This window comes from Phalacrocorax carbo, chromosome 3, assembly GCF_963921805.1.
Source record: "Phalacrocorax carbo chromosome 3, bPhaCar2.1, whole genome shotgun sequence".
NCBI classification, from domain to species: Eukaryota; Metazoa; Chordata; class Aves; order Suliformes; family Phalacrocoracidae; genus Phalacrocorax; species Phalacrocorax carbo.
Window position 1 is genome coordinate 105,041,590 of NC_087515.1, and position 15,250 is coordinate 105,056,839.

Genomic DNA, 15,250 nt, shown 5'->3' on the forward strand with positions numbered 1-15,250 from the left:
AAGTAGCATTTTCCAGTCTGCTGCAGTCCTCAGCAGGGTTATAACAGACAACTCAGAAAACTGTAATGAAAATAAAGCATATAATTCCTCCTCTAAACCTTCTGTGTGTGGACATAGGTGGTGTACACTCAATAAGAGCATACCTTTTGAATTCTAAGGTGGATACTTTTGATTTTATAATAAATAAAATCAACTTTAAAAAGTGCACAAGATTCAAAAGCTGTAATAAAGAATTAGATTAATCTGCTTTTATCTGCTTCCCACCTTTTGAAGCATAGAGCCAGTACCAATTAGATCTTTTTTTCTTTTAAAACAGGATGAGTGTAAGGGACCTTGTCTTTTGGATGCTGTGGTTTGGCAGATTTTCATAGTTTGGCATATTTGAGAAGTGAAGAATCTGAATTGGAACCATATAAGTAACTGACATTTACAGAACAAATTTCATTTAGTACATGCTAGTTGAAGCTATGTAACAAGCCATTTAGACGTGATGACAGTAACTTTTTAGTCACTAACAACGGAACTCTGCAGAAAGGGTTTGGGAGCTGAGATTTTAGAGAATTTGTTCTTCATTTAGAAACAAAAGCACAAACATCTGTAGCACTATGAGCACATTTTTATTTAAATTAGCTACATTAAATTAGTATGCATTACAGCTCAGTTACAACACAGTTTTGCTGCATACATAAGAGTGTATTCTTAAAGAAGTTAATCATTCCTTGCTGCGTATCCTCAGCTAAGGTTGCACAGATATTCACTGAGGACATCAGAAAGGTATTCCCTATTCTTTAGTTACAGGTGCTTAAAAACCAATGTTTTATAACAGAAATAAAAATACATATTTGGGTTTTTTTCATGTCTGAATGGTTTTTTTGTAGTTCTCCTTCAAATTAGGGAACTAGATTAGCAAGGATGTTTTTAACGTGCATATTTAGTGCTTAGAATCTAATTCTTTTACAGTCTCAATAAAGTTTCATATTTAAATTAACCTCACTTTTTACTTGTAGTCCAATTTCGATTAATTAGACCCCTTTAATATGAAAAAAACCCTCTTAATTTTATAGATCTTGTCAGAACACAGCAGGGACTATTTCATGTTACTTCTGTAAGAGTGTGCCCTTCTTTCTTTCTCTTGGTTTCAAAACAATTGTTTACAAGTTGCAACAATCCCGCTATGTCCTTCCTAGAGGAAAGAGAAGTCTCTCCTGTCCTGGAAAATGGAAGTTTTCTGTCATTTCTTATGATATCTAATGAATTATCAGGCTTTTGCTTTCATGAGATAAAATTCCCTACTAGTTTTCTTTATTTGTTTGTCTATTTTTGCTCAAAACAGATTTTTGTACAGATTCTTCGTTGAAGAAAGTCTTTTGGATTACCCATACTTTGGTTTTTGCCACAAAATATATTAAAAATATCTGAGTTAATTGAGACCAACATTATGATAAAGTAACAACTGAATCTTTTCTGTTTAATCTAGAGAGTGGATTTAGGTGTCACTGACCATACTGACAGCAAAAAGCCTGGAAACTTTGAATCAATTTACTTTGCACCTTGAAAATTAAATAAATTACTTGAGAAAAAAAGGAAGGGTAGGAAAGCAAAATAAGCAAGGGATCTGTATTACATCATAATACATATTTCAGTGCTACATCTTTTTACAGCAGTTTTGAGGTATTATATGCACATTTAAAGTTCTTATTTTTATTGATATTTATTTTTTCTTTATATTTAAAATCTTAAATTGTACCTACATTAATACTATTATACTAGTCTAAGCACATCACATAATCTGGCAAAGACCATTATGAAATATATTCCCTTTCTTTAAAGGCTACAGCTGGAGGAGCTAGTCCTGAAAATGCTATTTACGTAAAGCATGTTCAGTTGATATGTTATAATATACCTCTTCACTTAAATTCTCGCTGTTTTTTCCAAGTCAAGGTTGTGGGTCACAGTAAGGAGACAGAATATCAACAGTAATTACTTTAAGATCAGTGAAGATTATTTCTCATGGCAAATTCTGTACCTGTCAATGTTTGCATAATTTGAAGACTTGTAGATACTAATACTGATACAGCTGATTTTTATCAGAGGAAGGGTGCATACAGTCATTATTCAGTGAATTATATTTATTAAATGGAAATACAAGCAGATATGAGAAGTTTTTCTCATGTAAGGGGCATGAGAAATCTTTTCTTTTTCATCCCTGTAGGCTGGGGAGGCAGATCATTCTCCCAAGATGAGGTCAGGTCTCTGGAACTCCGAAGGAATCTGGAAGACACTTAAGTAAAGCAGTGGCATGAAAGAGTGAAAGAAAGTCCTCTGTAGCCAGAAACCAAAGAGCTCTTTCAGGATCATATGATAAGATTTGTTGTCTTAACTTGAGGTGCTAAAATCAGTAGTTACTCATAGAGCACATGTGCTAGATAGGGAAAGTGTCATGAAATCCTTTAAGGGTGATTGGCATTTTCTTATTTGTCACTTATCATAGGTGGATGAGCAATATCACTTCCGTACATAAAACTTCTTGGCTTGATCTTTCTTCAAGAATGTAACAAGTGTGGCTTCATTTCCTTTGTTTCTGTAAAAGAATTTTAAATTATATCTGATGCCTCCTAGCAGAATGATCTTGCTGATGTGGCTAAAGGCTGTTGTTTCATTTTGCATAAAGAATTAAAGTTTAATTGGAGACAATGGAAATGGAAGTGAATATAGATATATTTTTCTAGTCTAGTAGTCTGGTACTCATGTGGTAACAGTGAATGTTGATTCATGGATTATTTCAGAATTTTATTTCCCAACTGTTTAATGTTTGAATTTCCTTAAAGAAGTGTTCCTCTTCCCCTGTTTAATGCCCTAACCATTATGCTAAAGAGGTTAGCCAACATTTGCTCACTTTGTGACTAACTGATTTTCTAATCCCTTTATGTGAAACAGAAGTCATAGAAGATGCATGTTTAAATCCCCAGAGGCAAAGTGGATTGAATTTAGGTGTCACACATTCTGGCTGCACGTGTTAATTACTGTATAAAAAAGCAGCAGCAGTATCAGCTATTTTAGATATTTTTAAAGAAAAAAACCCATGCCATTTCCTATACTGCTGAGTAAAATATTAGGGCCCTGAAGGGCACAGATGCCTTTGACTGCATAAGCTTTTCCTGCTGACAAGACCAGACTCAGTATTGCTGTTGATGACTGCTCTTTTGAGTTTCTAGTCCTTCTTTATCTGTAGGGAGCTCATGCAGTTCTGGATTGCAGTGTGCAGGAATGGTTAGAAAAACACTCAAGTCCTTAGGGCATAAGGTCCTTTGTATATCTGGGAATTGTTCACAAATGAAAGATATTTCAGGCGTTAGGACCAGATCTTCAAAAACTCAAATGATCTGGAAAGAATCTTTCCATGGATGTGACCAATGTTTCTCTGAAAAAAAATCACCTAAATCTCCAGGCCAAGAAACTGGGGGGAGCTAATTAACATGGCTTTAACTTGATATCCTAATATTAGCAAAAAGTGGCAAGAAAACCTTAATGGGAACTGTGAGGGAGGGAAGTGGACAAAGAAGGGCTTGCATTCCTTTGGAAACCTCTTTCTGGGGGCTATGTCAGTGATATACTGACTGACATGAGGTGTGCTAGGAAACTTGACTGGTCAGAGCAGATGAGCAACCCTTTGTCATGATAATGAAGGGAATGATAGGGCCTGATGAAACTGCATAGCTGTCAAATATTTGCAAGGTATTTGAGAAGGAGTAGCATGCACAGAAAACAGAATAGGGTTGTATGGGATGGGTGGGAGGTGTATGAGTGCCAAATTGAGTTAAAAGTATTTTGCCATGCAATTGAATTTTAGTAAATAACTTAATGTTCATAGCAGAAAGCATGTATGCTTCTTGAAGAATGTAGTATACTTTAGAAGGGTGGTAATATTATATTTGTTTTATTTTGTCCTCATTATCCCTGATCTTATATGTCAAAACTGTTATTCACAGATTTAAATTGCCATGGTTTTGAACTTTGGAACATAGACTTATCGGAACAGAAAATTTAGCCATTTCTAGATTAGGGAAAGCTCAGTGTACACTTTTCTATTACTACATATGTCTTAGTGGTTTACAGTCAATCACTGAAAGAAAATGTAGAACACTCTATGAACACTATGTAAGAAAACCTCTTTGATCCCATATGTTTTCTTATTTTCTTCTCTTCAGCATTTTGCTTCTATATTTTCCAGTTCTTTGGAGGAGAGAGATAATAAGATACCAATGCAGCCTAAGGGAACGTAGATATTTTTGCATGGATCTTTACTTGGGCAAACACTTTTTTGCAGAAAGCTTGTATAGAGTACTGATGTCATAAACAAAAGAAGACATTGAGTAGTATGGATCTAAACATGAGTGGCATTAATGTTGACATTGCTTTGAATTACATTTTATAAACTCTTCTAGTTCCACCTTCTTCCTAAAAATCAAAGACAAAAATGACTACATATGAACATGTACACACAAATATATATGTAGATATGTACATGTAATGATACATAACATGTATCACATATTTGAGAGATCCTTTACCAAAGAAGTATCAAAATAAAAATCTAGTTAATTTGTCAGTCTGCTACAGTTCTTTGAAACATTTAGACAAAGCAAAGTGACTTTAAATATGTTAGAAATACCTGGTGCATCCCACACTTCCCAGCAAAGGAAGAGTTCAGCTGTCTGAAGTTTGGTGGCAGGGGTTCTTATTCCCCAACACTCTTCTGCCTATTAAATATAATGCATCTCAGGGCCTAAGTAAACTAGAAGAGGGGAGAACATAGAGCTCTACTTTAAAATAGCAAACAAACTCTATCTTAATGTGCTGAAACAAAGATCCTGAGCCAGCTTATTGGTGATTTCCTTCTTCCCATTCCTAAGGGGAGCCCAAATGTAGAGTAGAAATAAGGCTCTGAGTAAGACTGTACTTATCTCATTCCCCAGTTCCTTTCTTTCCCTCTTTCACCTTTCCTTCCATGCTTCCTCCTTTCCTCCATCCCTCCCTTCCTCCCTCTTCTTCTCCTTCTTTCTCTCTTTTTTTATTCAGTTTCATTGAAGGGAGGAATAAGCCATACCATTTCTCCCTGAATATGTTTAAATTACTTATTTTCTGATATATATTTCTGGTCTGTCTTTACACTGTATTTTCAAAATTATTCTTTACATGTATACTTGTTAAAGTATACTCAGTTCTAAATTAAATTGTAAACCCCACACACTTCCAAAAATGAGTATTTAAACATTCTATGAACACTAAAATCCTATTTAAGATGTATAGAAAAAATCCAGATTTTTTTAAATCTATCACATATTTGATAAAAATATATGTTGATTTCCAATTTTACATTAATTTATTATTACTTTAATTGTTATAACAGGTTTTTACCAAACTCTGAATGAGGTCTTAATGAGTTTTAGGTCAAAATCTATATTTAACACAGTATATTTTATCTTTACACTGAACAATGAGATATCAATATCAATCTCATCCATCTTAAAAAATGTGTAGATTATTATTATTATGTTACTGTGGGGTTTTAGAAGGTGCTTTTAGGCAATTTTTAAGCATTTTGAATATTTGTTCGAACAGTACACCAATATTATTTTCCATATCTCAGGATTATTTCATTTATGTGCTGAAATTTATATTGCACATTTCAAATAATTTTGTTAGTCTTTATTCAGAACTTAAACTGAGCCCATGGATTGAAACATACCCCTCTTCCTACACTTTATTAATTTCTTTACTGGAGAGCAATGACAAAAATATGTACTGAAAGTGTCAATAAGTTCTTACTACAGATGGCTGTGAGAAAGACTGACCTGCTCTTTACCTGGAAAAGGGAGCTGTCTCCTTGGCCCTGAGTGATGTCAGTAAATGTTGGTTTGTTTTTTTAGTTTTTTGGTTTTATTCGTAGTGGAAAAAAATGTTTGAATGCTCTTGATGTTACATTTATTTGAAATGTTACCACAATAACTATTTCAACAAAACATCTAATTTTTATAGAATCTAGCTAACCTGCATTTTAGGGTTAGCCTGATGGGAGGACTAAGGGATAAATTGGAGGTAAAGGGAATTACATAAAAGCATGTAAGTGCACATAATAAATGTACCCAGTGAAATGCAGGAGATAGCAGCTTTGGTAGGGTTTCTAGGAGCTTGTCCTACAGATGAAATCCAATAGAAACATACTTTTCCTAGATAGCCTGTTAGAGTTTTCAAAGAGTCTAAATAGTACTGCAGATAACCCATGTTTTCTTGAAATGGATAATTCACTTTTTTTTTTTTTTTAATGTGTCTGTTTTCTTTAGCTGAATGTGGAGCAACTGTCTCTGGAAATGAAGGAACATTGCTGTCTCCAAATTTTCCATCTAATTATGACAACAACCATGAATGTATCTATAAAATTGAAACAGAGGCTGGAAAAGGGATCCATCTTAGAGCAAGGAGCTTTCAGCTGCGTGAGGGAGATATCGTTAAGGTAAAAAGAAAATAATTTCACTTTCTACCATTCTCAACATTGACATTGCATGAACAATGTACATTAAATTACCCTTTCAAATTTATGTATCTAAATTTTCAGAGGTAATTGATACTTAAAATCACCAAGTATTCAGAATTCAGTTAGCAATTTGCTGTCTGGGGCTCTCACAGCAACACATTTAACATGCTAGAAATTTCCATCTATGTTTCTAACTTGATTTGACTATTTTTATTTGCACTGAGTACTTCTCTCAAAGAGTTTAAAGATGTCATTGTTATGGATCAAATTTTGGTGGCCATACTCTCATCCATTTTGTCATCTTAAGAGATTCCTTATGTAAACAAGTGTGACAAATCAATTTGAAGTTATACATTTCCTGCAAAGTACAAGGCATTTAGAGGAGTGATGAAGGTGGGGAGAGAGGAAAAAAGAAAACCAAAACCAACCCAATCACTTCCTTGTAAATATTGTCTTTATTAATACGGACATTCATATCTTTGCTGTTATACCTGCTCTTTTTAGCAAGTACAGACTGGATTAGACAAAGAAATAAACAAAACTTTAAGAATCCCCAATGGTATTAGAAAGTTACAGTCAAAAGAACAGCATTTTCTCCATCTTCACCCACACAAACATTGATAAGAAACACCTCCATGCTTGTGTGGCCACCATGTACAAAAAACTGCAAGACCCGGGCCTATGGTTTTCCTTTTAGTTCAAAGAGAAATGAGTTGGTGGGCAAAATATGTGGTCTGTATTGTCCTTTGCTCTCATCTTCCATGGTCTGACAGTGTAGATCCCCAAAAGTATTTTTGCTCTGAACAGATGCAGCAGACAAGGAAGAACTTAATTGCTGGCTGAGCTGCTTGGATATGGTACATAAGTCTCCCACAAGCTTTGCACATATCAAGTTTATAAATAATTTAATAAACTACCTGAACAACAAAAAAAAAATTTTAGAAAGCCCTAAACAAACATTCAAGAAACTCAGTTATCCTTCAGAACATTTCGTGAGTAATGTCAAGCATACTTACAGACATTCCCTGGAGATATAAGAAAGATTTGTCTGAGAGAAAGCTGTTCTGTGCAAGCTGTTAGATACTTTCTTCTTTCATAGATCTGTTAGCACAATACTCCTGAGGATCCACAGGAAGCAAAGGCAAAATTGTGGTGATGTCTGTACTGCAAGGCCTGTTTTCTGTTTTGAGGCAACTGGTACAGCACAATTTTCACTCATACAATTAAAATCTCTTCCCCCATAGCCTCTCCATAACCTGCATTTATAAAAATAAAATATATTTTCTCTCCACTCTCATGCCAGGATGTCTTTGTATGTATTTCCATTGGAATCAGCCCTTGATCTAGCCCCTAAACTTACCCAGCCATTGTCTGGAAGACTGCCAAAAGAGGCAGGCAAAATCTTGACTGAAAATGTGCTGGAGATTGAACAAAATGTACAACTGAATATTAATGTTTGGGGTTGTGTCCTGGCTTTGTTTACATTGGTGGCTAAAGTATTTCTAGTATTCAGGTTTTATAAACTTGTCCATGCAGCTTCTGATTTCTTTAGTTAATCTATAGGAGATATTCTTCTAGACTCAAAGAAATGTTCTTTCCAGTCTTGCTGTACATCATGAGATGATACTGACTGACTGCTTCCCACTAAAAAGCTGCTCTGTGATGGTTTAAAGTCTGCTAGCTGAAAGCAGAAAACATTCCATCAACCTAGCACAGAAAGCCAGCACGAAGAATTTTTGTTTTCCAAAACAATGCCAGTTTTACCTTAGAAATATAAGAGTTACTTTGCAGAGTTGAATCAAGTGGTCCATCTAGCTTGGTATGCTTTCTCTGATAATAATGATAGGTGGTTTTATTTAGGTAAAATATGCAATCTTGACCACTGTCTGTGCTCCATTGCCCTTATGCTCCGCCAACATCCACAGCTGTTGGTGTTACACCACACTTTGTTGTCTCTTCCATCTGCTACTGATATGTTGTCTTTGAATTCTGGAAGTCCTCTATATTAGTTGATACTACTAGAAACTTCTTCTATGACAACAAATTCTGAAAGTTCACTATGTACTGTGTAAAGAAGGAGTTTCTTTCATCTCTTTGAAATCAACATCATTAATTGATTAATGAAACATCAAGTTTCATTAAGTACTCCTTTGCTCTAACAATACAGGATTTGATTAATAGTTTTGCATTCATGTTATCTAATACCTTCATGATTATGTAAATCTCATTCCTATCCCTGCCCAGCCTCCTCCTGTCCAAACTTAGTCTCTGCATCTAAAGCAGATGCTCCTCAGTAATTGCATGTGTCTGCACTTTCACAGCTCTACTCTGCCCTTCTGTGCATGCACAGACCAGAACTATACAGAAGACTCAAGAGATGGATACTACAAGACAGTACTATATACAGAGCCCTTTATTTTTTACAGACCTATACAGTACTATGTAAAGCCTGCTAACTTGTTTTTAACCTTCTTCAGTCCTCTAAAAACTTTCATATTTCAGTGCAACATCATCTTCAGGACTAATTGTCAGTTTTGTTCATATACATGTGGAGTGATCTCTTCTCCTTCATACAAGGCCATATATTTGTCTTCTTCAATAATTTATCAGAGGTTACTGTTGCATTCCTTTTCCATTTTATTTTTACAGTTTTTCAAATAAATTAGCCTTTTTAGTATCAGTTAGGAAAAAGGGAAATATCTTACAGACTACAGCACCTAATTTTCCAGCAAGAAAGATGAGCTAAAGCAATATTTTATTTTATTTTATTTTATTTTATTTTATTTTATTTTATTTTATTTTATTTTATTTTATTTTATTTTATTTTATTTTATTTTATTTTATTTTATTTTTTCCCTAAAATGATTCAGAAATGGTCCTTAACTGTGTTTGTATGCTTCAGTTATAGACTAGTTTAAGCAAATACAGGCTATCTGCTCTCTCCCTCTTCCCTTTCCTGCCCTGTTATGTATGGGAAGGAGATCTGAGCATGTGAGACAGAAATAAATTTTCATGTGCTCTGATCAGATCTACAGTCTGAGCAGTTGGGAAATTAAGACACTCTCCAAAGGCTTACCTTTCCCACAGCTTTGGCAGGGCTATGGACTTCTGAAGTTTGCTTTCTTTCCTATCTGTACCTTAAATATGAGCAAAATATATTATAAACAGCAGCCTTCTATCTTGTGTCTCCACAGAAGAATGCCTCAAGACTGCCTTGCAGGTAACTTGTGAGGGATGCACTAAGGCTTAAGAATATTTATAAACCTTGGTCTGAAATATAAGGTGTTTTCCCACCTGAATATCTTACTCTGTTTTTAAAGAAAATATGTATGTATGTAATGTTGTACTGGGTGCAGGTGCCCTGGGGGCTGCAGGGCGGGCTCTGTGAGGAGCGGCCGGGGCTGCCCCGCGCCGGGCACAGCCGGTTCCAGCCGGCTCCAACCCACCCACCCCAGGGCACGGCTGAGCCCTGCAGCCGCGGTGGCGGCACCTCGGGGAAATGTATTTAAGAAAGGGCAAAAAATGCTGTGCAGTAGTGTATGAGAAAGAGGAGTGAGGAAAAGAAAGTGTGAGAAACAATCCTGATAAGGCCAAGGTCAACTCATCATGAATGTCTGACAAAATATGTAATATCACTAATTGTTTGAGGTAGGATCACTAAAAATTCCATGAGGATGTAATGAAAAGATTTGAGAATATACATAGGAAGATGTATAACAATGGCAGGAAGCTATACAGGAATTATTTCTTAAACCATGAAAGCCATATTTTAAAAGCATTTCCCTTTGGGATGATTTTACACCATAAAGTTCTCTGCAATTAAGGAAAATTGAAAAGTTTAGTTGTAAGTAATTTCTTTTTACTGTCAGAATGAGAAACTGGAATTTAAGAAAATCTAGCCAGCATTTCCTTTTTCTTCAGGTGACTGTCTGTTTTTACATTCCCAAAGCAGGTGCAGACACATTAGCACCATTACTAGAGCATTTCGCCTTATGAATAATCATAGTACTGTCCTCTTCTCTTGCCTGCATATTTTAATCCCAGCAGTAGAGCAAGCACTTCCCTTTTAGTTCCTCACAAATGTTTAGGTGAAATGGGGTGTCCCTGAGTGTTCTGGCTACATTTATCCTAGTGCTCCAAACAATGCTGTGATCATTCCCCGCTGCCCCCGAGGACAGCTTCCCCAGTTTTACTACATCCATAACTTTAAACTCTCTAATCTTACAAAACAAGGTGGCTCACTCAAACTGTCTCTCAGAAACAGTCCCCAGCCTGCACAGCTGCTGGACTACTTACTGCTTGCTCAGGAAAGATTTGTGAGGGTGTTAGTAAGTCTGCATTAAATGCGTGCCAAGGATTTACTGACAATAAATACTGTGTAGACAAGTTGTAGCGACTGGACTCCTACTCTGGCACTGTTTACTTGCTTTGAAAATATAAATCACCTTCAGCTGTATATATTCAACTAAGTTTACTGTTGGCACAGGAGAGAATATTGAGACTGGATATTGTGGCTGTGGTGTGTAGGGAATAACACAATTTGCAGGGGTATTTCTGACATCAGTAAGACCGTGTGTAAGATGGGTCAAAATCAATGCTTTCAAGGAGAATACATGCAGGTTAATTACCATAAGTTATGGGCAAAGCTTTTTATAGCTGTGGGAAATCCTGAACTTGAATTAGTGGGAAACAAATCTGAACTCAAATAAAGAAATAGACACAGAATCACGATTTTGAGGCATATGGAAAAACTGAGTACCTGGATTGTTTATTTTAAAGCTTACCCTTTCTCACTCACTAACATACCAGCTTCCCAATCTCCCTGCTTTAACTGCCACTTGAAACTTCATAGTTCTTTAAAGTGGCTACTTATGGTGAAATCTTTATAATGCAATCCCCACAAATTTGTTAGAGGTAAGAGGGAAGCCAGAATGTAATTTCATGTATTTCATCTATTTATCTAAGCAGACCTTTTTTCTTCAGGGCAGAGAAAATAGTAATTGTAGCCATGCAAATTGTATTTCACATAGATTCTCCTAAATGAGTTAAACATGTGCACTATGTATGAGTTGATAATGTCTAGACTAGCGTATTAAATGTGTTCTCTGGCTCTGGAGACAGTCACATATGACGGAACACAATGGTTGCACACAAGCTGCCTATTGGGAATGGCCCTCGGCCCACACTGATTACCAAACAATGACCAAGATTGTTAGGGAAAAGGGTTTTTCTTTCCCAGGGGTGGTTCAAACAAGTTATCAATATGGACAATAGAGACTCATTGCTTGTATTTGGTCACTAACACTGTTTCAATTACTAGAGTAGACATGTACCTACTTATGTCTGTAATGTTAAGAACAGCTGGAAAAGTGTCACCAGCTGAAAATTAACACACCTTTTTTTACAGCTGCTTTCACATGACCCATCTTAGCTAATTTTTATTTCACAAACCAATGTTTTCGTTTGTGTCTGGATTCATCTTTGGAGATACTATTATTTAACTTGCTGATCCTCAAGTAGGAAGACTGTCTGTAATAGTCAGTGAGGTGGTTCCAATACCATTGGAACAGGATGTCTAAGGGACAGTTGTGGTAATTAGCTGTTATTTTTCTCTTTAAAGATGAATAAAAATAACTTTTTTAACATAGATAGTATTTTTTATTCACGACAATTAAAAATACATCATTCCATTCAAAGTAATATATCTCAAACCAAATATATATCTTTTTTTTCCATAGTGTGTATGATCAGAGTGTTATTAAAAAATAAATCTTATGGTGAATGAATGCTTATTTACTTTGTACAATAGATTTCCAGCTCTGATAAATAAAGTGTAATCAGTCTGTGGAAGTGATCTGTAGTTCTGGCCCAGGACAATGGTAGGAGTTTGGAAGCATTTTTTCAGATATTCTTAGCACAGCTTAGTTATATTTCTGCCAAGGGGTAGACATTAAGTATGTGTTACTGCTCACATGGATCTTAAATACAATTGATTGTGTCTTCTGATAGCTCATCAATGTGCTCTGATATAAGATAATCTTTGCCTTAATAATAAGGACAGAATGTATTGTTCTGTCAATGTTTAGCATAATAATATATTATTTTTCAAAAGCTTCTTTTAAGGCAGGTAATTATATCTGCATATGTTTATTAAACTAAATTTATGGTTTTATCCCAAAAAATCTTTATGCATGTTGGTTTTATTATTTTATTCTGTTCATGTCAGCACTTGAGATGAACGAAGTACTTTGAAGATATTCACCTATATTAATGGTGTGCTGGTATTTTCTTCACTGAGAAAATAGCTCTGATTTTAACTGTTGGTCATCATCCATAAATGTAGTTGCAGTGGTCTGTCCTCTCAAAAAATATATTTATAAATTTCATTAATAGATCTAACTGGACATTCAAATAGGAAGAAGTGTCTGTGACTCAAATGTAGCAATTTAAATTGTTAAATAGATCACTGATTCTGGCTGGAATCAGTATAAATCCTCACTGTACTGCAAGGACTGAGAATGGAGGGATGAAGATCCAGACCTTACAATATTTACTGTAATTGTAGCTTTTGCACTAATTATCTACAGTCACTCTAGGACTTAGAAGATCAGGGTAAATTATCCTTTACTTCATATTAGAAACTAGCTGTTCAGATTCATTACTTGCTTTTGTATAAGCATCCACATGGTGTATTGTATGTGTTTTGGAAGTATGCAACACACCTCATATTTGCATATTTTTCTACAAGAAAGTACAGGTGACTTATTTAATTTAAAGAAGCAATTAGCTTTTGGGTTTTTTTTATTCCTGTTGAGACAAAAAAAAAAAAACCAAACCCAAAACTTACAGGAGACTGTTTTGGTACTTTATGGCTTTCAAGGTTTTCCAATAAGCAAAAATATTTTTTCACCCCTACTCAACTCTTTGTATTTGTCATATATTGGTGAACAATTAAAAGGAAGTTCTTATTCATTCTAGGATCTGAAAAATCACAGAGGTTAATATTGTTGATTTTGTCTCCCACTGAAAGTTTTCAATAAAGTAACATGATAAATAAGAACATCTATACACTTAGTTTGGAAATAGACTCACATATCTTTTTTAAGACCTATCTTTCTTTGTTAAAACCTATAGTAAAACAAAAATTACTGCAGGCCCAGAGGCTGAAATAAAACATGACAGATTGACTTTAATACCTCAGTTCTGCTGTTGATATCTCCGGACAGGAGAGAACAGAGTAGGCTGTAAGGGTTTACCTCTTACAGCCTTACTTCAAAGGAGATTTCAGAAATTAGACTTCTGTTAACCTTTGTGAATAATCGTGAAAGATAATCTGAGCTTGTGAAACCTCAGAAGATAGAGTCAAATATAAATATTAATTTAATTCAAAATGAGGTAACAAAACTGAAAAGGAAAAAAGACTATAAAACACCTTAAGGGTGACAGAATATTTTATATGTCACTGAACTGCATAACCAAGTGGTATGTAACTCACAAAATAGAAACATTAACTTTTTGGAGAAACTATTGGCAATGCATAGCTATATTTGGAAGTATTGTATAAGGATAAAAGAACAGTTTTAAAAAATTTGGATTTGATGTCCAATTTCATGGTATTATTCTGTTTCTACAAGGTGTATGATGGAAAAGACAGTTCTTCACGCTCTCTGGGAGCCTTCACCAAAAATGACATGTTGGGAGTTATCCTTAATAGCACCTCTAATCATCTGTGGATAGAGTTTAATACCAATGGATCTGATACTGATCAAGGATTTCAGCTCACTTACACAAGTAAGTAGCTCACGAATATGGTCTGATTGACTGTTTTGTGGGGAAACGTGTATTTCTCAGCTGCAGTGATTTCTTTCTCATTGAATGGTGAAGATAATTTCCTAGAATGTACTGTGGTTAGGAAACTAAATTTTGCTTATCTACATGGCTGGATAGGTGTCAGTAATTTAAGAACATTACTAAAAGCAAAACTGTAACCTTTCAAATTTAAAAAGCATTATTATTTTTAAGACTTAGCAATGGAGTTTGAAAAGAGTAAATTGTGACTTATGTGGGTTGAATACCTTAGTGTTATACTGTAGCAGAAAACTTATACAAAGCCAGATTTTTAAACTAGAACATTCAATCCCTGAAGTCAAATTTAAAAAAAAAAATACAAATGAGAATTTATAGTGCACACTGTCCTGACTTGTTGTCCGGATCAGGGTGGAGTATGCTGGAAGGAGACCCAAGTGAAGAAGTTGTGATGAACCGTGCACTTGTCCCACAGTTTGACCATAATTAATTTAAGTAATTTGGCTGACAAAAATATGAGTCTTCTGGGGGAGATAACTTTGAGGATAACTAGTTTGTTTCCAACACATACAAAGAGATATTTTGTCCATGTTTCAAGGAATCTCTACCAGGTTTCTGGGAATCTCTAAGTTCCTTTTGCCTTCAATTTATTGCCTTTTATATCAGCTTCCATGAGCTCCTGCTAAATCCAGCAGGGCACTGCATACTGTGGCGCAGAAATTAAATCATAGCTCTTTCTAGTACATCTGCTGGCTTCCCTTTGGATTGGACCCAGCTGTGGAATCAGCCGAAATCATTCACTTTCCCTTCTCTCTTTCTGCTGAGCCTGGTAAATCTGAAATTTTATCATCCTACCTTTAGGGTTTTTTTCTTACAGAACCATAAAGGAAAGGAAGGTTTCTCTGGCTA

At 35.2% G+C, this 15,250-nt stretch overlaps 1 protein-coding gene across 1 annotated transcript in view; it reads left to right on the plus strand.

Annotated features, from left to right (window-relative positions):
* Positions 1–15,250, plus strand: part of CSMD1 (CUB and Sushi multiple domains 1) — a 1,235,979-nt gene that overhangs the window by 960,024 nt on the left and 260,705 nt on the right. Inside the window, exons 22-23 of the mRNA XM_064447944.1 lie at positions 6,345–6,514; positions 14,170–14,326. Coding sequence (XP_064304014.1) covers positions 6,345–6,514; positions 14,170–14,326 — 327 coding nt within the window. The remainder of the gene's footprint in view (positions 1–6,344; positions 6,515–14,169; positions 14,327–15,250) is intronic.